The sequence below is a fragment of the Phyllopteryx taeniolatus genome, chromosome 10 (assembly GCF_024500385.1).
Source record: "Phyllopteryx taeniolatus isolate TA_2022b chromosome 10, UOR_Ptae_1.2, whole genome shotgun sequence".
In the NCBI taxonomy this organism is placed as follows: domain Eukaryota; kingdom Metazoa; phylum Chordata; class Actinopteri; order Syngnathiformes; family Syngnathidae; genus Phyllopteryx; species Phyllopteryx taeniolatus.
The window spans coordinates 24,738,944-24,758,769 of NC_084511.1; the positions used below are offsets into that span (position 1 = coordinate 24,738,944).

General features: G+C 41.2%; 3 protein-coding genes across 3 annotated transcripts; 1 reads left to right on the forward strand and 2 right to left on the reverse strand.

Moving 5' to 3' along the window:
* Positions 1-607: 607 nt before the first annotated feature.
* LOC133485249 (snRNA-activating protein complex subunit 1-like) lies at positions 608-2,846 on the reverse strand. The gene is made up of 2 exons (XM_061788671.1): positions 2,018-2,846; positions 608-1,372 (listed from the first exon to the last, which is right to left on the reverse strand). Exons 1-2 carry the CDS (start codon positions 2,711-2,713, stop codon positions 1,013-1,015), a joined length of 1,056 nt encoding a protein of 351 aa, XP_061644655.1. The 5' UTR covers positions 2,714-2,846; the 3' UTR covers positions 608-1,012.
* An 825-nt stretch (positions 2,847-3,671) lies between these two features.
* srp72 (signal recognition particle 72) lies at positions 3,672-14,845 on the reverse strand. The gene is made up of 19 exons (XM_061787886.1): positions 14,687-14,845; positions 14,078-14,198; positions 13,834-13,954; positions 11,851-11,994; positions 10,725-10,836; positions 10,131-10,162; positions 9,377-9,501; positions 9,196-9,253; positions 8,456-8,587; positions 8,234-8,362; positions 8,079-8,151; positions 6,863-6,927; positions 6,654-6,749; positions 6,450-6,553; positions 6,251-6,328; positions 6,007-6,144; positions 5,030-5,067; positions 4,784-4,943; positions 3,672-4,141 (listed from the first exon to the last, which is right to left on the reverse strand). Exons 1-19 carry the CDS (start codon positions 14,784-14,786, stop codon positions 3,970-3,972), a joined length of 1,998 nt encoding a protein of 665 aa, XP_061643870.1. The 5' UTR covers positions 14,787-14,845; the 3' UTR covers positions 3,672-3,969.
* Positions 14,846-15,382: 537 nt separating this feature from the next.
* LOC133484802 (leptin receptor overlapping transcript-like 1) lies at positions 15,383-19,790 on the forward strand. The gene is made up of 4 exons (XM_061787888.1): positions 15,383-15,536; positions 16,861-16,936; positions 17,619-17,805; positions 17,886-19,790. The coding sequence occupies exons 1-4, from the start codon at positions 15,521-15,523 to the stop codon at positions 18,000-18,002; spliced, it is 396 nt and encodes a 131-aa protein (XP_061643872.1). The 5' UTR covers positions 15,383-15,520; the 3' UTR covers positions 18,003-19,790.
* The last annotated feature ends 36 nt before the right edge of the window (positions 19,791-19,826 follow it).

Consider the following 19,826-nt stretch of genomic DNA (forward strand, 5'->3'; position numbering starts at 1 on the left):
AAACAGACTACCTCCTGGATTTTCTATTACGAACATTCATCCCAACTAATGAATGCACAGGAACAAACAAAATAGCTGCCGTGTGTTGACTCGGTTTGAACACCGACTAATAACTGGGTGATCAATCAGAATCAGCTTTATCGGTCAAGTATGTTACAAGACACACAAGGAATTTGTCTACGGTAGTTGGAGCCACTCTAGTATGACAACATTTTGGACATACAAAACACGAGTATGGAGAGTCATTGAGCGATGAAAGTGTACCACTCGTGTGGTGATTACTCAGTACAGCCTAATTACTGGTCGTTCAGTAAATATATACAGACTAATTGCTGGATTCTCAGAAGCCAAGGCATAGAATAACTGCTGGCAAATCATAATCCAGGATAGACTATTACCTGTGTGTTCTGTACCAAAGATCCAGCCCAATTGCTGGATATTCAATACCTGAGATTCAGAGAATTTGCTCGATGTTCAGTTCAGTAACCAAGACACTTTCTTTGCTGGCCTAAACGCCAACAGAAGCACCGATGTGCATTAACAACCTAAATTCTAATATTTGTTCCATTAAATTGGATGGATGGATGGATAGATAGATAGATAGATAGATAGATAAATCCTTTATTCAACCTGTGAGAGAACTTAATTTTCAATTATTCCAAACACTGTCTTCTCTTCGTTTTACAAAAGGAACATTTTGTTACATATAACAGAGGTGTGCTAAATGCAGACGGCTGCATATTGCTGGGCTTGGAAATTTTCACCGGCGTCGACATACTGTACAAACCAACGGTGACGTCGCCGTTCTCACCGGGTCGTCAGATAAGTTGATCACATCTTATATTTTTAATTGATTGCATATTATCAAAAATATAAGACAACATTTGATTTCTTAACAATATAACAAATAAGTGCACACGTGGACCTTCTACTGCTTGTAGCGCCCCTGCTGGTTCTTCCGCCTCAACGCCACCGTCTCCTGGTCGGGGGCGCTCAGGAGCCACGTCTGCGGCTATGACTTCTCTGCGTTCTTTCCGAGAGTCTTCAAGGTGCGGGCCCTCAGTGACAGGGGCCTGGCCGTCTTGTTGGGACCCTGCCACTCGGGCCCCGAGCCGGACGAATCCGCCGCCGCCTCTTGGCGGCACCTCTTGGACTTGGAGCCCCCCTGCTCGTGGCCATAGCCCCGCTTCTTGATGGAGGCCAGCAGGGTGGCCCGGCTACGGCAGGCCCCCCCTTCAGTGGACTCCTCCTCATCCTTACGGCCGTCTTTGGTTGGGTTGAAAGTCTTCTGCTGCCATGTGAGGAACTCGCTCAAAGTGTCTTTAAGGCGTGAGGCAAAGTCTGCATGGGTCATGGTGGCCTGGAGGCGGACCTACAATGACCACAAAGTGACAGAATTACAAAAATGTACCATTTTAAAGCTAATTGATTGACCCTATTTGTGCAAGTAGTGACCAGTGGCATTTCTTTACTCAAATGAGAATGGAAAAATAATAATAATAATAATAATAACTATTATACATAGACAGATATTTCATACACACTACAGAATTATAATTTTATCAATATGTCATTTGTAATCTTAGCTACTGATGGGGGATAGGGACTGCGCTCTACCACAAATAACTTTACCATTTCAAACTCATTGTGTTACCCTTGAAAATTAATGGTTTACAAATGATTTGGCTTTGGAAAAAAAAAAAAAAATTTTAAAAATTCACCGGCTCATATATATATATATATTTTTTTTTTTTTACCTGTCCCTTCTCATCCGTCCCTTTCAAGACTCAAATGTAAATGAATAATAGAAATATTTTGCATGTATTCACAGGCTCATTATTTGGATAGATCTATACATAACAGGACTAGTTTTTTTTGTACTTCCTCCTAGTCCTTTTGAACATGGAAACTGTGCCAAATTATGTAATTTATCGCCACTTTCTTCTTCATCTATTTTATTGATGTTTTATTTTGTTGATTGAAGCAATCAAAAATCCTTGTCGGCAGCCGTACCGACCTCCGACAGGTCGTTCTTCATCTTGCGGTAGTGGCTCTGGACGTTGGCGACCTCCTCCAGGTAGTCCTCCGTGAGCAGCTCCTTGACCGCGGTGGCCCTGGCCAGCATGCCGGCGCACACCTGCTGCCCCTTGGCCTTCTTCGGCCGCTGGAAGACGAGCGAATGCGGCATGGCGGTGTAGTCCACCGCCTTGCCGGAGACCAGCTTCCGGTAGACATAAAGCACGTCCAAGTGGCCGTAGGCGACCGAGTCCCGCAAGAACTTCTCCACGTCGTCCCAGTCCCGCAGAGCCAGGCGGATCCGCACCGGGGGAACGGCGAGCTGCATGTGGTAGAAGGCGTGCATCAGGTACAGCCCCCCGACCCGAACCTGGTAGCAGTAAGGCGGCAGGAAGTACTTGACGGCCGTGGCCAGGGTCACCCGGCAGAATCTCCTCATCTCGCTCCTGCCGGCGATGCCCAGGAAGACGTCCGAGAAGCCGGCGTCCCTCCACAGGGCCGTGAAGCGCTCCAGGCGGATCGAGTCGCCGTGTTGGAAGCGGCCGAGGAGAGCCTCCACGTCGTCGGTCAGAGGCTCGTAGAAGGTGTCGGCGTATATGGAAGGCACGCGAGGCATCGTGGACCGATCGTGGGGAAGGGAAAGATGACTTTGGAGCAATTTCCGAAAATGGCCGCGGACCGATAAGGGAAAAGCCATCCAATTAAACACCTGCGGATTCTTACCGATGATTACACATTTTTACAAATATGAAAGAAGCACTTTTAGGGCCACCTTCAGAAAAACGCTGAGACTGAAGCTGTATATTTTACGAGGAAAATAGCTGTACACTCTCAAGATTACCGTTGTAATTTTAGTAGAATAACTGTGTGTATTTTGGGGAAATAAAGTTTGTACATTTTGGAGCGAATAAGGATGCATAATTAAGGAAAAACAAAACTTATTTTGAAGATTTAAGTGGTAATGTGACATATTATTATTATTTAAGAATAAAGTCGGATATTTGAGCAAAGTTTCATAAAGTTTTGTATTTTCGAGATTGAAGTTTTAGATTTATGTGGAAAAGGTTTCAGAGGAAAAAGTAGAATATTTTCACAAAGTTTATATTTGAGATTGAAATCATAAAGCCAAGATCAAAGTCATAATTTTTACAATAAGGTTGTATATTTTCAAGAAATAAATTGTATACATGAGAAACGTTGTATATATTCAACATTAGTCATATTACAGGAATGTTTATTTTTCATTAATTTATTTTTTTAGATAAATTTGATAAGAATAAAGTCCAAAATTAGAGAAAAGTACAATATCTTCATGAAGAAAGTCATCTTTTAGAGCATAAAAACTAAATTTAAGATCGAAGCCGTGAGGTTGTATTTTTTTGGATTGTTTTTTAACAATTATCCTGAAGTGACTTTTCCTCCCCGATCTGCGAGGACACCTGACAAGTCACATGTTAAACCTGTGCAATACTTACAATCACAAATCTTTATGCGTGTCATCAGCAGAGTTCGGCCAAGCCACCAACTCTGCGTTTGTGACATGAGAAAGAACACGCATACCATCAATCGGACCGTATTTGAGCATTTTTCCTCCTGACGAAAGTCAGCCATACTTCAAAACATGAACTATCGTTAGAAGAATGAGCCCAATGCGGTTCATTTTGTACTTTTTAATTAAAATGTGTTTCATTTTTTGGAACACTTAACATGAGTTTTGTCTTGTGGTAACAGAAGGTCACAAGACAAAAATAAAAGAAACACTCATAGAGACATTTTAATTTTTTATCGCAACCGCCTTGGAGAGTTCATTTTGTGCCGTTTCATGTCCGGTAAAAATAAGACAAAAAGTAGAGGGGAGTTGGAGGGTTTTGTCTGTCAATTTAAAAAAAAAAAAAAAAAAAAAGTTAGGACCCGAGAATGAAATAAAAATTGAATGGTCCTTAGTTCCCCTGGCTACCAGCCTCCTTTGCCGCCCTTTTTCTTCTTCTGTTGTGCCTTCTTGCGCGTGGCCCCAGAGGACGCGGGTTTCTGCTGCCGCGGAGGGATCACGTTGGTGGGCGCCGAGCAGGACGCGGACCCCGGTCGAGGGGACGTCGGTGGGCTGCTGGCAGTCTTGCTGGCATCGCTGCCACACAGAGGGAGAAAGAGCACTCGAGAATGTTCATTAATTAAAATTCGAGTCTTTCCGCAAATAGCGAAACATCACGAGTAATTGACGTCCCCCCAAAAACAGGTTGGTTATAAAGTTTTGCAAGATAGCAGCAAAGCACCACTTGTGTCTAAACGATTATGTACGTTACTGAACTGTTACTTTACTATAGGTGAGTTTTTTTTTTTTTTAAGAAAGTAACAGTGGGAAGGTTCCCTGCGCCCCCCAAAAAAAGTGAAGAGGTGAATTCACCAATATGCGGCGTTGCCTGTATCCCTAATTTTTTGCGAGAGGTGTAGATTGTGATCCACATTTCCAACTTGCTGAGATCCGATTCCCTGTTGCGGTACAAAAGTTCTGCTTTGTAGTAAAACCATTGCACTTTGTTATCTTCTTTTTATTGTGTGAAATGATAACAAACTTCGGACATTCATTCTTTTACGGACTCTTTCCTCCTGGCTCGTCATCATCGCACCTTCTAAGTGAGTCTACACTAACATTAGCCCACGTAGAAAAATGAGTCATGCTTAAAGGCAGAGATTTTGTTTTGACTTTTTTGTAATATGGTTGTCAGATTAATTGTTTCAGCTCTATTTCATTGAATATAAAGTTACTCACAGCTCTGAGGAGGCTCCCGCCGTGGCCCCCTGCGTGCCTTTCCCGATCTGATCCTTCTTCTTCCCCTTCTTCTTGCCTCGGTAGTAGGCGCGCTCCCTCATGGGCAGCCACCTCTCTGGGTCGGGGGTGGATTTGGGGTCGCAGTTCTTCGGTAGTTTAGCTGGAGGGAGGAAGATGAAGAAGAGGTGGGCACTTAGGACCTCCAGGCAGGCCAGGACGTTCAATTTATTAGTGAGCAAAACACACCTTTCTTCTTTTTCTTCTTCTTCTTCAGATCCCCTTGTCTGTAAAGACAACAGATGTACCCATAAATTACAGAGTCAATTAAATTCCATTTATATATTGCTAATTCAAAATGGAAGGTGTCTCAAGAAGGGGGGGGTCACAAATTTGCATGTTTTTCGTGACACCTATTCTCAGCTCCTCCCTGAAAATCTCTTTCCGAAACGCCTTAAGATTCCACAAAATGGTGCCAAATCCCTTGCAAATAGGAACGTAGCAAAGAAGTAGTTTAAAGTGATACATCGTGACTGTTGTAAGATCTTTGTATGTCGGGCAGGTGCTAAGTTCAGCCTGGGCTGTTAGAAGCTCCGGAGAGTCTTTGCAGCAAGTGTATGATTTTAATGTGCATTCCTTTTGAAATCAAATCATCAGTGACACATTTCTTTTTAAGGATAATGTAAAATGAGTTTGAAATGATATATTCTGGGATTATAGTTTGTGGTATATTTCCAGTTTCAACTTTTAATATATACACATGCTCACTCTAGAGTTCCACGAAAGAATCACTGCCTGAGTACAAATCAGTTGTATCTATCTTATCTTTAACACATTTGCATTTAGTCTTCAGGAAGCTTTATTCAACTTTTGTGCTTTTTATGTGCAAATTCATTATTTCAGTGGTGATTTTTTTTTTTCATTTTCCTATATTTAAGCACAGTGTTAATATTCAAACTGTGTCTGTTACAGTGGGTTACAATAATATTAAATTAGGAAGTACTTGGTGTAAAAACTGTGAGTACCACTAAGGTATTTCTCTAATTCTAGCAGAAGAATTGTAGCAGAAGTAAAAGTTTTGCTGTCTTTTTAGCTGCACAGGCACGAACTACTGGGGGAAAAAGAGAGGTTAGTAACATGCAGTAATTCCAATTTAACTTCCACTGGAAAAGCATGATGAAATAAATCAAACAAACCCAATTAAAGTGATGAGAAGAAATTGTTACCCTTCTTCTTTGGGAAGGTTTTCTCCGGTGACTTTGGCTGCCTTTTTCCTGACGTACGTGGCTCCGTGCGAGTTCTCCAGCTCGTCCACGTCCACCTTGAAGGACATGGTGTCCGCCGAAGGGAGGTGCTTGCTCAGGCTGGAGGGGAACACTGAGGAAAACGCAACATTTTTTTGCGCTCTGAAGTTGTAAGACATTCAAGTTAAAGTGAAAGAGAAGACGTGATTTGTTTTTCCAAGGATACGATTTGGCTTTGTCCGTGTCCACCAGAGAGTAGGCGGAGATGAGTTGCGCCAGCGTGTGAATGTCTTTTGGGTTTTGCCTGTTTAAAGAAATAAGGTTTTATTAATACATGTAACAAAAGACACACACACACAAAGAAAAAATACCGGCAATTTGCATGCATCAATTTGGTGTTAAAACGCTGATAAAATAAAACTCACGTCCACAGCTGCTCCAGATCACAAATGGCTTCCTTTTTCCGCCCGTACTTCAGTTTGAAATTGGCAGCTTCTCGCATCAGAGCCAAGTGGGCCGCGGATCCCGGCTGTGGAAGAGAAAGAAGAGGACATGGGTAAATATTATCGTAACAAATTACAATCCTTTGCTGCAGCTGAGGGATGAAAACAACATGACAAAAAAGAAACCTGTTCGGACTGGTAGTGCTGAATAGTTTGTCGAAAAACATCAATAGCCCCGTCTATGTCTTCTTCGTGCGAATACATGGACACCAGAGCGGACACCTGAGGAGCCAATAGCACCGTTTAGTTTCGGCTGACAGCTTGTTGAAATGCTCAATCACTGGAACGGTAGAGAAGATGCTGTCCATCATTAAATCGTTTTGCCCCACACGTACCATGCCCGCTTTGTGCTTGAACTCTTCAATGGACTTCAGGACATCGCAGGCTTTTGTGACGTGACCTGATGACCAAAAATCTGTTCGTTATAAATTATCGTCTTAAAAAAGAAAAGTTAATTACACTAAAGTATTTGGGAATCATAGTTTGTGTGTCCATATTCACAGGAATTTGTCATACAGCAAATGTGTATGAAAACCTCTTCTAGGCTGTATATATATTGAACAATCAAATGAAAAACAGTAATTATGGTGGTAACTGAGTGTGTCTCCTTGTGCCACATGACTATGTATTCTTACACCACTGCAAAAACCACTGTAATTTCTCATGTATAATTCACATTTTCCCCCCCAAAAAAATAGTCAGAAGTCGATAGAGCATTATACTTCCTTGTAGGTACCGCCAGATCGATATAAAATGCCAAATATTAATGATTTTGTTCTGATATTTTTAGACGGGGAAGCGAGCATAATTAAGAGATGTCCACAAATTTTGGTGATGATTGGCTACAATTTTGTGACATTAAGCAACGCTAAGCTTTTTTAAATGAAGCATGGACTGGAATAAAAAAAAAAAAAAAAAACAGAATTACACCAGCGCATGGACACAGCTGAATATTTCTTTGAAAACAGACTTAAGTACAGATAACGCTTGTGGCATATGGATCCATCCATCCATCCATTTTCTGAGCCGCTTCTCCTCACTAGGGTCGTGGGCATGCTGGAGCCTATTCCAGCTATCATCGGGCAGGAGGCGGGGTACACCCTGAACTGGTTGCCAGCCAATCGCAGGGCACATACAAACAAACAACCATTCACACTCACAGTCACACCTACGGGCAATTTAGAGTCTTCAATTAATGCATGTTTTTGGGATGTGGGAGGAAACCGGAGTGCCCGGAGAAAACCCACGCAGGCACGGGGAGAACATGCAAACTCCACACAGGTGGGGCCGGGGATTGAACCCGGGTCCTCAGAACTGTGAGGCTGACGCTCTAACCAGTCGTCCACCGTGTTATGGCATATGGATAGCAGCAAATTGATGGTGGGCATTATACAGAGGTAGAAGGGTTTTCCTGATTTTGGGGGAACTCCTTTTACTTAAGAGCGTATTATACATGAGAAACTACGGGAGTTTGTTGCCCGCCATTCGTTGCGTCCAAATGTTGGTAGGGTTGTAAACAGAGGACAAAATGATGTGCACAAATGCTTGTACCTTGAACTAAATAGAGTTGTGCCATCGTCAGTTTGATGGCCGACGCACTCTCTGGGTGTTGTTCTGAAAATTGCTGGGGGGGATGAACAGCACAATTATTTAGCTCACAGGTGTCATAGGCTCCAGCTCATCCCGTGACCAGAGCGCTGCCCTACCTGGAGCAACTCGACTGCTTTGCTGTGCTGCTTCTCCCTGCACAGTTGAGCCACCTGGATCAGAACGGGTCGCGGGTGACCCGGGTTCTGCGACTGAAGGCCAGAAGCCAGCTTTCTGCACTGGTCGGCCTGTTGGAAAACAAAAAAACAAACAAACAAATACTGTTCAATTTAAACAAAGCACACAGATGTACTGAATAATTAGGTATGCTCGAAACTCACCTGGTTAGTGTACATGGCCAGCAGGGCTTTGTTGAGTTCGATGGCCTGTAGCTGCTTTTTGGCCAGCTTGTATTCGACCCCTTCCGTGTTTGTCAGCTTTACCTTCTTCTTGGAGTCAAACACGTTTTGGTCCTGTGGAATCATTGCCTTTATCATTTCAATGAATGAGAAGTTTAAAAAATGTTTTGCCGCCGAACCCACTGTCACTGATTGACATGAATTTGGGTGGACGTTTCTATCACAACAGGAAGTACGAAAAAGCCTCAAGGACCCATGCAAAAAATTGGACCGGATATCAGCCACCATTTTGGGGGCGAGTTCCATTACAAAGGGGGCTACAAAATTAGAAAACATGAAAAAGAGGCCTGGAAAGTTGGAAAAAAATTGCCCCTCTCACCAGTTTCGACAGGTGACACAAAATTGCATATACAAGTCTCAAGGTCCCATGTCCGAAATTGAGCAGGATTCCAGGGCTCGCACTTCGATTAAATTCTAATAGGGAATTTTCCCCAATAGACCCCAATCGAAAGTAGATACCTACAGTACGACAGATGGGCAATGGGGGATTGCGATCACTTTTTTTGTCATATGCCATTTAATCTGTGGGGAGCGCAGCGTAGAGATTTTGAGGATTGACTATGAAAAGTGGTGTGCATGTTCATCATTGCTTCCAGCTTTATTGTTGCGCCTGTCTCTGTGACCTTCATCAATGAAAATACACAGGCTTGCCATCGACTCACCTTGTTTATTGTAATGATGTTGTTGGCAGTCACAGCCAGCAGGCCCACGTCGGACGGCCTAAAATAAGCAAAAACAGTCAACAGTATTTTATGGATGAAAATTAACCATGAAAGCAAGAACAAACTGCACACAAACACAATCTTATGCCTCTGCGTGTAAATCAAAGAAGATTTCTCTTACTTGAGCTTGATGACCTGGTTGTAAAGCTGGAGCGACTCGTCTGTCCGACCCTGCAACTGCATCACGTACGCCATCTGGGAATGGATGACGGCCAGCTCTGACTCGATGTCCTCCTCGGTTATGTCCTGCAGGAGACGACACAATTATGAAGGAAAAAAAGTAGGCCTTCGAGATAATATATATCATGAATTGGACTACCATAAATGGGACATATTTTGACAAACCAAATTTTTCGAGTATTTGGGATATAATATTGTCTCTGTAGTGTCTCAGTAAAATATGAAATATGAAGAAAAATCATCCACGCATTCCTGAATTTCAGACGCTTTCTGTCGAGAGGACTGAAATCAGGTCATTCGAATTTCTCGAGCTTATCTACATCAGTAACGAAGTTCTCGGCCTACCACTTTGCTCCTGAACCAGCGCTAGCAACATAACAAACACGTGCGCTCTCATAACACAGTCTTCTACACAGAGGTAGCCAATCAGAAGGAAGGAGGCGGTCTTAGCCAAATATGGACAAAGCGGATACAAAACTGGGCCAAACAGAAGTAGCTGTTTGATAGGCCTTTTCTGGACACTCGTATAACAAAACCAAGGTGTTTTTTTTTGTTTTTTTTATGAAATTGACACTTTTATACTAAGTCCATGCTAGAGAGTCACTCTATGGAGGTTTAAATAGCCAAAATACAGGACCTTTAATTCAAAGATACAATGATTATAGATATAGATTACGGTAGAGGAACAAACTTACCGAATCGTCAGCCAGTGACCTCCTGCAAAGCGCTGAAACACATAAAAAATAAAACATTGCGTTTGCGCTGTGGGAAATGGTCCAATCTCACTTAATTGCTCTGGAAATTATTCTGTATTTAAATTATTTATCTACTTTGTTCATCTTTGCCAGCAGTGTACAGTGAGATGCAGAACAATTAAATGCTCTTCCACGAGATGGCAGAAGGTACAATCAACCTGTGTATCCAACTGTTAGCAGTCACACAAGAGAATAATAGCTTGGTGATTCCGTAATACTTTCTGTCCTGTTTGACATGCTTAAACTTAATCGTATGCCTGGAGATTTTGGTTATTATTAAGAAAACCATGTAAAATGGCTAGATATCAGCTCTAAAATTAACCACTTATGAGCTATTTTTGTTCTCATCATTATATATGTCCAAACAAATGTATCTTGAGTTGTACCAGGCATTAAATAGGAACAAAAAACTAAAGAAAAATGGGTGGTCTAATAAGTTTTTCCATGACTGTATATGCCTTCGCTCAAGAAAGGTTGGTAAACACTGGTTTAGAATATAAAAAAAGGTGGACTGGGAATGCGACTGGGCCTGACCTTCAGCTTGTTGAAGCTTATTGTACGCTGCCGTCAGCTGACCTCGGCCAATCAGCATGCACGCGGTGTTGTAGCACAGCTCGTACGTCGTCTCGGGAAGGCCTAAATCTTCCTGAAAAGGAGAAAAAAAGAAATAATACACAGAGGGCCGAAGATCTGAAATCGCAACCGCTAAATTACGTGTTCACTCACTAACAGATTGTGTGCGCTGTTGGCAACAGGTGTAAAAGTGGTGGACGTATTTTTTGTGCTTAAGGTAGCGCTGATTGCTTTCTCAATGGAAAATTTGGTAGATGGGATGGTCAGCGTGTTATGACACGATTAGAAATCTGCCCATCCAAGACTGACTGATCAGAGAAAAGGGGTTGTCGCAAACAACAACATTTAATGTATATAAGTCGGTGTTTTGCCCATTAAATTCTTTGTGACCTCTCTCAAGCCCAAGAGCCTGGATTCAGGTTTTTTGACGCAGAGGATGGCATGAGACCCCAACTTCATCTCGCCCTGCCTGCGGTGGCGGCCTGAACTCAGCATTTTCCCAACATTCAAATACACACAAAGGAGAACGTTAACGGAGCCGCTGTAACAGGCTGCTGCTGCTGACATATAGCGTCACTTTGAACAACTCAAAAATCATGAAAAAATGAATTTTGAAATGATGGAATTTAGAAATGTTAGTGAAAGAGAAACAAGCATAATTACCTAGTTACAGAAAATAAATCTAACCCTTCAGTAGTTTGGGGAAGCCAGCAACTGCATGAAAGCCATGTTTTGTTTAAGTTAACACTCCCCGAGCTCCTGACAAATTGAATGAGACCAACCATTCTGGGAAACATTGCATTTAATACTAGGGACAGCAAACCCCAAAAACTGCTCCGGAGGAGGCCAGCACCGGTTGTCACAGTGCACTGAAATGACCCCTGAAGCAATAAATGCAGAGTTGAAAGGAGTTGTTTTTTTTTTTTTATAGAAGACATGACTTATTGTGATTGGCTCTGAGTCAGCACGTTAAACATTCAGAAGCTCCAAAATTACATTTCGTAAGTCAGGCCCATAGCGTTGACTGTTCACGTTGTGACACGCTAACCCACACAAGAGTGCCTCTGCTAACTGGAGCGACAGTTACCAACGGCGTCTTCTCCCACTGGCTCATAGTGGCCACGACAGCAGCGAGGTTGGTCTTGCGCTCCTCTTCGTACTCGTCCTGGGAGTTCCTGATCAGATCTGTGTAGACAGACTTGCACTCATCGTAGCGCTCCAGTCTATACAACTGCGGAAATAAAGCCCAAAATTATTTTGAAAGTATATGTTTAAAAGTGTGATATGCATAGAACGGCAGCCGAATGCTCAGCACATTACGAACCGATTCATTGTAGTTAAATACGAAAAACACCTTACGCCAACTGCTTCTCTGCTAGGGGTCTTCAATCAGCGAGTAGTTTTACTTTATTTTAGCTGTATTATACAGTGGTTAACTTACCGTTACATATCTATGACCCTAAATAATTTAAAAATGTGACTTAAAAGTAGACTTTACACCGATTTGATCGGGCTGATCAGTATCTGCCGATATTTAGCATTTTACGCTGATCGGCTTTAATGTCATAATTCGCCGATCCGACCAATGACGTCATTGATCGGCTCCGCAAAAGACATTAACTCCGTGTCGCCGCGTGCACAGTATATTTGAATCTAAAAGCTAGTTTTTTTTAGCCTTGTCGTGTGTCTTTTGACGTAGTACTGTAAATATCTGATGGCCAAAGAAGTTATTTAAAAAAACACACACACACATTTTTAAAAACATGTCGGCGGTGTGGAACACACAACACGTCGGACAGAGGCAACACGTAATGCCCGGATCAGACAAGACAAATTTGCTGTTTCATGATTGTAATGTCAGACTACTGCAATAAAATATTGTATTCTGATACCACCGCATCCCGTTTTTTACGATCATTGGCCTTTATCTTGTCAACTCAAATGCGACCGGATGCACTCGTTACCGTGGCGATGACAACAAGAGTGGATCATGCCGACTGTATTATAAGGACAAAATGTGGAAAAACATGCGTTGGTGGTCACTGGTGCTCAGGACAGGAGAGGACGTTCGTTTAAGGCTTGCTTGAGGTATGTTCCCGTACTTTTAATACGATACGGCTCGCAAGCAGGCAATAAAAACGTTATGTAGCCTTGCAAGCTACTGCTAGCACGAACAGCTGGACGTAAACATGCCGCCGTTCTGTCGAATCATGCTCTAACGTTTTGGTGAGGGTGAAGTAATTTAATTAAAAATAATTTTATAACAGTAAGTTAGCACCCATTATTTCTGTCATGTAATGTTGGTTTGACCTGACTGATTAGAATACACGATCTGACTAGAGCAGTGATTTCCAACCTTTATGGAGTCAAGGAACATATTTTACAATTGAAAAATCTCACGGCACACCAACAAACAAAAATGTCACAAAATGTGGATACATGAATTACTATATTTACTTCCTGCCATCTAATAGAAGACCATTCATTTGTTCAGTCTGTCACTATGCCTTACTGGCATAAATAGAGGAACAAAGATACATTATTTATTGTCATTTTTTTGAGCAATTAAGTACACAAGTATATACAGTAAATGAACAGGTAATTTAAATAAACACATTTCTCTATCTTGTGATCGGATCGGTGATTGTTTTTTTTAAACTCACTGATCGGCCCAAAAAAATCCTACTTAAAACAGCGCCTGCGCAGTTAAGAAATGTTCACCATTAGAGGTCCGACTCTACGATTATTTTTTTATTCCTCCTTGAAACAGTTTCTTGGGCATTTATGTGTTTTTTTTTTTACTAAATGTATGACTATTAACAGCTGAAATTATTATATTCTGACGTGATAATTCCACCAATGTTTGCTGAAAATTCAGTTATATCGATCTCTCTATACACATACACACATTTAACATGACATTTAATAATTTGTATCATAAAAAAAAAACATGTTTTACCAGCATCACATCAACCACGATGTAAGTGGGAGTATTATCCACCTGTATCCAAATGAGCTTCCATTTTCAAATGAGCTTACTTTTTTAATAGCTTTAATCAACAAGCCTTACCACTTGGCCGTAGAGCTCCTTCAGCTTGTCCGTCTGTTCGGGTGCACCTTCGATGGTCTTCAGCGCGCTCTCCACTCTGTTCAAGCGATACTCGCAGTATGCTTTCTCGAACACAAGCTCACTGGAGGAGGAAGAAAAAGGAGGTTTCAAACCAGTGCTGGATTTAAACTGCATGGTTCAAATGAAAATTATAATCAGGACTCAGACTTGCAGACAAATGTCATCCAAGGTGATAATAATTTACCTGCCAAGGACCTTGGCCTGGATGTTCATGACATTCAAAGCCTCCTTAAAGGTGCCCTTCTGGATAAGGCACACTATTTTACAGTGAAGGGCCATCGCATCATCCCTGTTTGCTTGCAAAACTGTGACAAAAGAAGGAGAAAGAAGCACAAACCTTACAACCGTGCAACAAAATTAAATATATTTATCAGAGAAGCAAGCGACATGTTTATTTTCTAGAGGATTATATTGACATTGGATTATATATGTCAAAAAATAAAGTGTAAAATAAGCCCACTAGCTGTCATTCTAGAGACACGTCACACACCACGAGAAGGCAGTGCAACATAACGCCACGTCTCAAAATACACATGCAGCCTATTTAACAACTACACTATTGTATTATTAATTACGCTACAGGACAAAAAAAAATAAATCAAAAAAATCAAGTCAGACGAGGGAAAAGATACATAAAATGACAAACGGCCCGTAGCCTAGCCACATGCTAACAGCTGCCCAAGGGAGTTAACCGTAGCTTTAGCCACAGAGCAACGCTGACTGGAGCCACAAGCCAGCCTCCCTCAACCCACAAGACGACATGTCCGGCTTCGCCAGCGGCACGGATACCTACTTTTAGGAAGAGCTTTCAAGGCTCTCGTGTAGTCTCCATTCTGTCCGCAGCGGTTCACTTCGGTCCACAGCGCCGCCGTGGATAGCGCCCCGCTCGCCATCTTTGATGAGTGGACTACGACCAGCCGAAAGCCGGTAGTGAAAATGTGTACATCCGGATTAACGTAAAAATAGTTTAAACTGTATTTTAAATAAATGGTATTTTACTGTGATTATATTTTAAATGAAATATTTGTGAACGCGTTATAGAAATAATTATATGACGAAAGTAAATATACATGAAACATAATCAACTCGATTTTTGGACGCAGTTCCGTTACTACGGTGGCGACGAAACAAGACTTTTACACAGGTTGGTGTGTTTCGGAATCTTTTATCAATAAGTAGTACACTGTATGCTAATTAAGCTTATTGGCATAATAATTGATTTTGCAAATTTTTTTATAATACTTGTCGGCCACCGTAGATCTTGTTCAACGTTTAAACCACAGCTGTGAAATGTTCAAGTACAAATGTGAAAAGCGCTTTATTAGAAAGAATTTCCAATCAAAACAAAGAGTCGTCCTTACTCAGTTCCATACGTTAACAAAACACCTTAAAAATCCCCAGAAAGACCGTAATTAAATGTCTGACACCATAACAACAACAACAAAAACTTAACCGGATTTTCTTCTAGCGCCTTCCCAATGGCTACCAAATAATTCCGACGTTCATGCTAGTCTTTGAAAGCATCTTAGTATTGGCTTCCGACGCAGTCCTCAGCGGATGCGAGCGAGGGGGGGAGCTGTTGTCATCTGGCCCGGCGGTGGTGTGACGACCCTTTTGTCCAGGGGAAATGGCTGGGATTAAAGGTGCGGCAATTGAATGTTGTTTGTTCCCCCCCACCACGATAGAATTTAGAAATAAAACCACGGCGTCCAACCGCCTTATCTTGACGCAATGCGTGTAAACCTTACGCACGCATTTAGTGTTAATAAGCTAGCCAAGGCAAAAGTATAGCCACGAAGGGCCAAAATTAAAATACACCACCACCGTGTCTGTCTGTTTACAACTAATGAATCGGCTATTGTGTTGTAATTCTTAAAAAGCATGACCTCATATGACGTTGTCGCCTTTTCTTTCTTTCTCTTTTTTTTTTTTTGGTAATATTTTAGCGTTGTAGCAATCGCTAATAGGTTGAGGCTAACCAAATCGTTAAGTTGGGTGTGTGTTACCCAATGTGTGTTGAAATAAAATATCGGCGAATTGTAAATAAAAAAAAAAAAAAAAAAAAACTCCTTGGTAGCGTTGTTTGCCTTTAATATTATCAAACGTGATATCAGCTGATTCGTCACACGGTATGGAGCTTGGGGCTGTGCTTATCCACTCACTGGACACAGTATTACACAAAAATTACAAATAAAGAATGAACCATAAATTAAATTTAGGAGAAAAAAAGTTCACTATTTAGTGCAACTACTAGAATCACATATTAGAGTTTTTTTTCCATAAAGATGTTATTTCATTTGGTAAATTAATAAGTGGATACCCTAATAGCATAATTGATCAAGTCCATTTTTATCTTAATGTCGTGATAGCAATAATAATTTAAAAAAAAAAACTTAAATCTGCTTGCTAAAAATTGTGTTTGAATCTTCTGTCTGTGTAGATTCTGAGTCATCCGGGTCATAGTAATCCAAAAAGGTTGAATTGAAGCAACTGGACTCAACGTATTTCTTGAATTTGCTTTTTTTCGTTCCAAACGTTCCAAAATTACTTCAGGCAATTATGCTATTAGGCTAACAAAAATGTATTTTTTAATGTAACATTTTATAAATTCCGCTTTGATACCATACTGTGGCTAAAACACTTACTGTAAATTGGGGTGAAATAAGGTATTTATTTATTTTTACATACCAGACCTCACACAACAAAGACTAAATGTGTTTGAAACTTGGAGACCAAATTGTGGAATGCACTTCTGTTTGAGCGAAGAACTGCCTCTTTTGTAGACATTTTTATAAAGCAGTTAAAAAACAACATTTGTTTAGGCAGACATTCCAGTAAGACTGGATTGTTTTGATGGTTTTTCCTGAGTTGTGTGAGAGACTGTATTTTGATCATACTGTGAGAAGTGGTAAAATGTATTGACCTACTTGTAGGTATCCCTATTGAATTGTCCTTTCTGTCATCTAGCTCTCATCACGCTGTCCTTCGGAGGGGCCATCGGCCTCATGTTCCTCATGCTGGGATGCGCCCTCCCCGTCTATGAGTAAGTGCCGTCGGGTATCTATTACTGTAAAACTCGGAACAGTAGCCCGCAACTTTTTTCTCCGGAACTTTAATGCATGCGGTTTAAACAAAGTTGTGAATATAGAAATGAGATGAGTCCATGGTAACATAACGGTGTCAGCTAATTTAATATAGTCTACCATTGCTAGTTAGAAGGTAGTGTAATGCCCCTACAAAATTTCAAGGATAGACGCAACCACCGGTGCACTTTCAATCGCTTTATTGAACAAACGGTAAGAAAACAAACACGAAATAAGCCCATTTATACACGTGATGACGATAGCCACAACTGACACCGAGTCACTCAACACGCAGTCAGTCAGTCAACTCTTCTCTCTCATTGAGGATGGCGACACCAAGTGGACAAAAATGATACCTGCACATCACATTCACACCTTATTGTGTTTAATATTCTTATCCAATTACTCGATTAATTGATGGCTTAATCAATAGAATACTTGATTCCAAAAATATTCAATAGGTGCGGCCCCATCTCAAGCCATTAAATTGGAATTGGACCTGCTCTCTAAATCCAACCTTAGAGACAGGACCTTTATTTAAGGAATTACGGTGTGTTGAACAGCATTTTCCTCCCTGTGTACCGTAACAACACATCAGCACCTCTGATCTCTCTCTCTCTCTCTCTCTCTCTCTGTGCGCAGTAAGTACTGGCCGCTGTTCCTCCTCTTCTTCTACATCCTCTCGCCCATCCCGTACTGCATCTCACGGCGGGTGGTGGATGACACCGACTCGGCCAGCAACGCCTGTAAAGAGCTGGCCATCTTCCTCACGACGGGCATCGTCATCTCAGCCTTCGGCCTGCCCGTCGTCTTCGCGCGAGCTGAAGTCGTAAGTCACCGGAGTTGTAAGAACTGTTTCAAGTACCAGACGAAGAGGCGTGAAGGCGGAATTGGTGCTTATGTTTGCAGATTGCTTGGGGGGCGTGTGCGCTCGTTTCGACGGGCAACATTGTCATCTTCGGGACCATCCTGGGCTTCTTCCTAGTCTTCGGATCCAACGACGACTTTAGCTGGCAGCAGTGGTAAACCAGCAGAGGGAGGGGATCTCAACCGTTTTTATTATTGTTGATATTATTATTATTATTAGCACATTATTAATGGTTTTATCATTTGGTCCTTGTTATTATTATTTTTAGTAAAGTCACTCCGAAGCCGGGCAATACTTTTTGTTTCAGACTGGCCTGCTTCACATTGAACTGACATGAGTTGTTTTGGGGGTTTTTTTCCCCCCCGGCTCATTTTTGGGAATTCTTGTCCGACATCTTTCGTTACCTCTGTTATGATATTTGAGAGTTTGGAGCCAAACTGCCATCGACTGCTGTGAAAGCTATGAATAAGGACATTACCTGAATGTCTAAGAAGACCTACATGACAATGTCAGTTTATTTTTGTATTATTTCAATTGCATTTGCTCCAGTCCACTAGGTGGCAGGGAGTAAATTCCCTCTTTGGTGATTTGCCAACTGCTAACACACGTTCAATCATTGGCACAAGACAGAAAGAAGCAAGGGTTGGAATTGCAGAATATCTTGAAAAACAATATTGCAATATTTTTCTGTACAGCAGCTTACACAGTAATCAATGTATTGGAAAACAATATCTGAAACATTGATATGTCCAATAATTTTTTTTCCGGAGCAAGAAGTAAATTATTCCTAAAAACCCACATGTATGTTCATTTAAAAAAAAAAATTTTTACGCAGACTTGCACTTCTGTGAGTCAATAGCCACCGTCCAGTTTTTTTTTTTTTATATGACCTGAACACGAAAATTAATATTTGTTGTTGTTTTTCTCTTAGTTAATTTAAAAACAAATTGGAGTTATTGTACATGTCTTCATTGGACAGTGAGTTTATCGGCTTTTAATAATGTCTAGAAAGTCTAACCATGTCATTAAAGCACCAACATTTTACATTTGAATTGGTGTAATTCAGATTTTAATGGCGCTTTTTAGGTACTTGACCTACACGCATCAATCAGCTTCAGCTCAGCAGATATGAATTGATATTATCAACTTTTAGCTCAAAATATTCCACTCATTAACCTATGAGACACCCTTCAGAAATGTTCACCGAGGTGCGTCCATACTGCAAATGGATGACGATTTATTTAGTCAATTAAAAAAATCTATTTTAATAATATGTACCCTTTAAGGTATTATCAGTATCTGATGCCGGTGTATCGAAACTGTATTGTGAAAGATCAGAATATATCGCAATATCGATATTTTGTTCCACTCCTGCTCTGCAACCTTTTAATCAAAAATGGCGTGCCATATCATTGCAGGTTGTTTTCTGTTGTGTCGCCCTGAACATTCATTGTCAATAATATAACTCCCGACCGTCGAGTCATATGACTTAAATTTTTTTGTCACCCTGACATCATCACCTCAGTGAAGGCATTGATTGTACTAAGAAGCTCTGGAATGAAGGCAGCTCTGTGAAAAACTACTGACATAATTTGTGTGTTTTGTTCCGTTACACTAATGCTTTGACGTCGGTCGGAACGCCCTGAATATGAGACGAAGCCACTGTTGGTGATCTAAAAAAAACAAACAAACAAACAAAAAAAAAAGAGTGAAAGAAAAAACTAAGAATTTCTAATGTTTCCGACATGGTCTGACTGTGCGTAGCTGTAGCTTGGTCATCTCTCTCTGTCTGTTACTGTTATTAGCATTTTGCTCCCACACTGGCAGTCATGTCATATTTATTTTATTTTATTTAATAGAACAGCTCATGTTCGATGCAATTATTCTATGGCTGAAGACAGCATGGCGAGTCATTGTTTTTAAATAAATTCAATTTTGGGACATTCTCTCTGACCCGTTCAGTCATTTTAGTTGATTTTACA

Excerpts from the sequence above, each read along its gene's own strand:
- LOC133485249 (XM_061788671.1), bottom strand. The coding sequence starts at position 2,713 with ATGGCTTTTCCCTTATCGGTCCGCGGCCATTTTCGGAAATTGCTCCAA. Across the intron at positions 1,373-2,017 it reads TGAAGAACGACCTGTCGGAG|GTCCGCCTCCAGGCCACCAT; the intron begins GTCGGTACGGCT and ends TGGTCATTGTAG.
- srp72 (XM_061787886.1), bottom strand. The coding sequence starts at position 14,786 with ATGGCGAGCGGGGCGCTATCCACGGCGGCGCTGTGGACCGAAGTGAAC. Across the intron at positions 13,955-14,077 it reads CAGGCCAAGGTCCTTGGCAG|TGAGCTTGTGTTCGAGAAAG; the intron begins GTAAATTATTAT and ends TTCCTCCTCCAG. Across the intron at positions 8,588-9,195 it reads ACATCATTACAATAAACAAG|GACCAAAACGTGTTTGACTC; the intron begins GTGAGTCGATGG and ends ATGATTCCACAG.
- LOC133484802 (XM_061787888.1), top strand. Across the intron at positions 16,937-17,618 it reads TGCGCCCTCCCCGTCTATGA|TAAGTACTGGCCGCTGTTCC; the intron begins GTAAGTGCCGTC and ends CTCTGTGCGCAG. Across the intron at positions 17,806-17,885 it reads TCTTCGCGCGAGCTGAAGTC|ATTGCTTGGGGGGCGTGTGC; the intron begins GTAAGTCACCGG and ends TTATGTTTGCAG.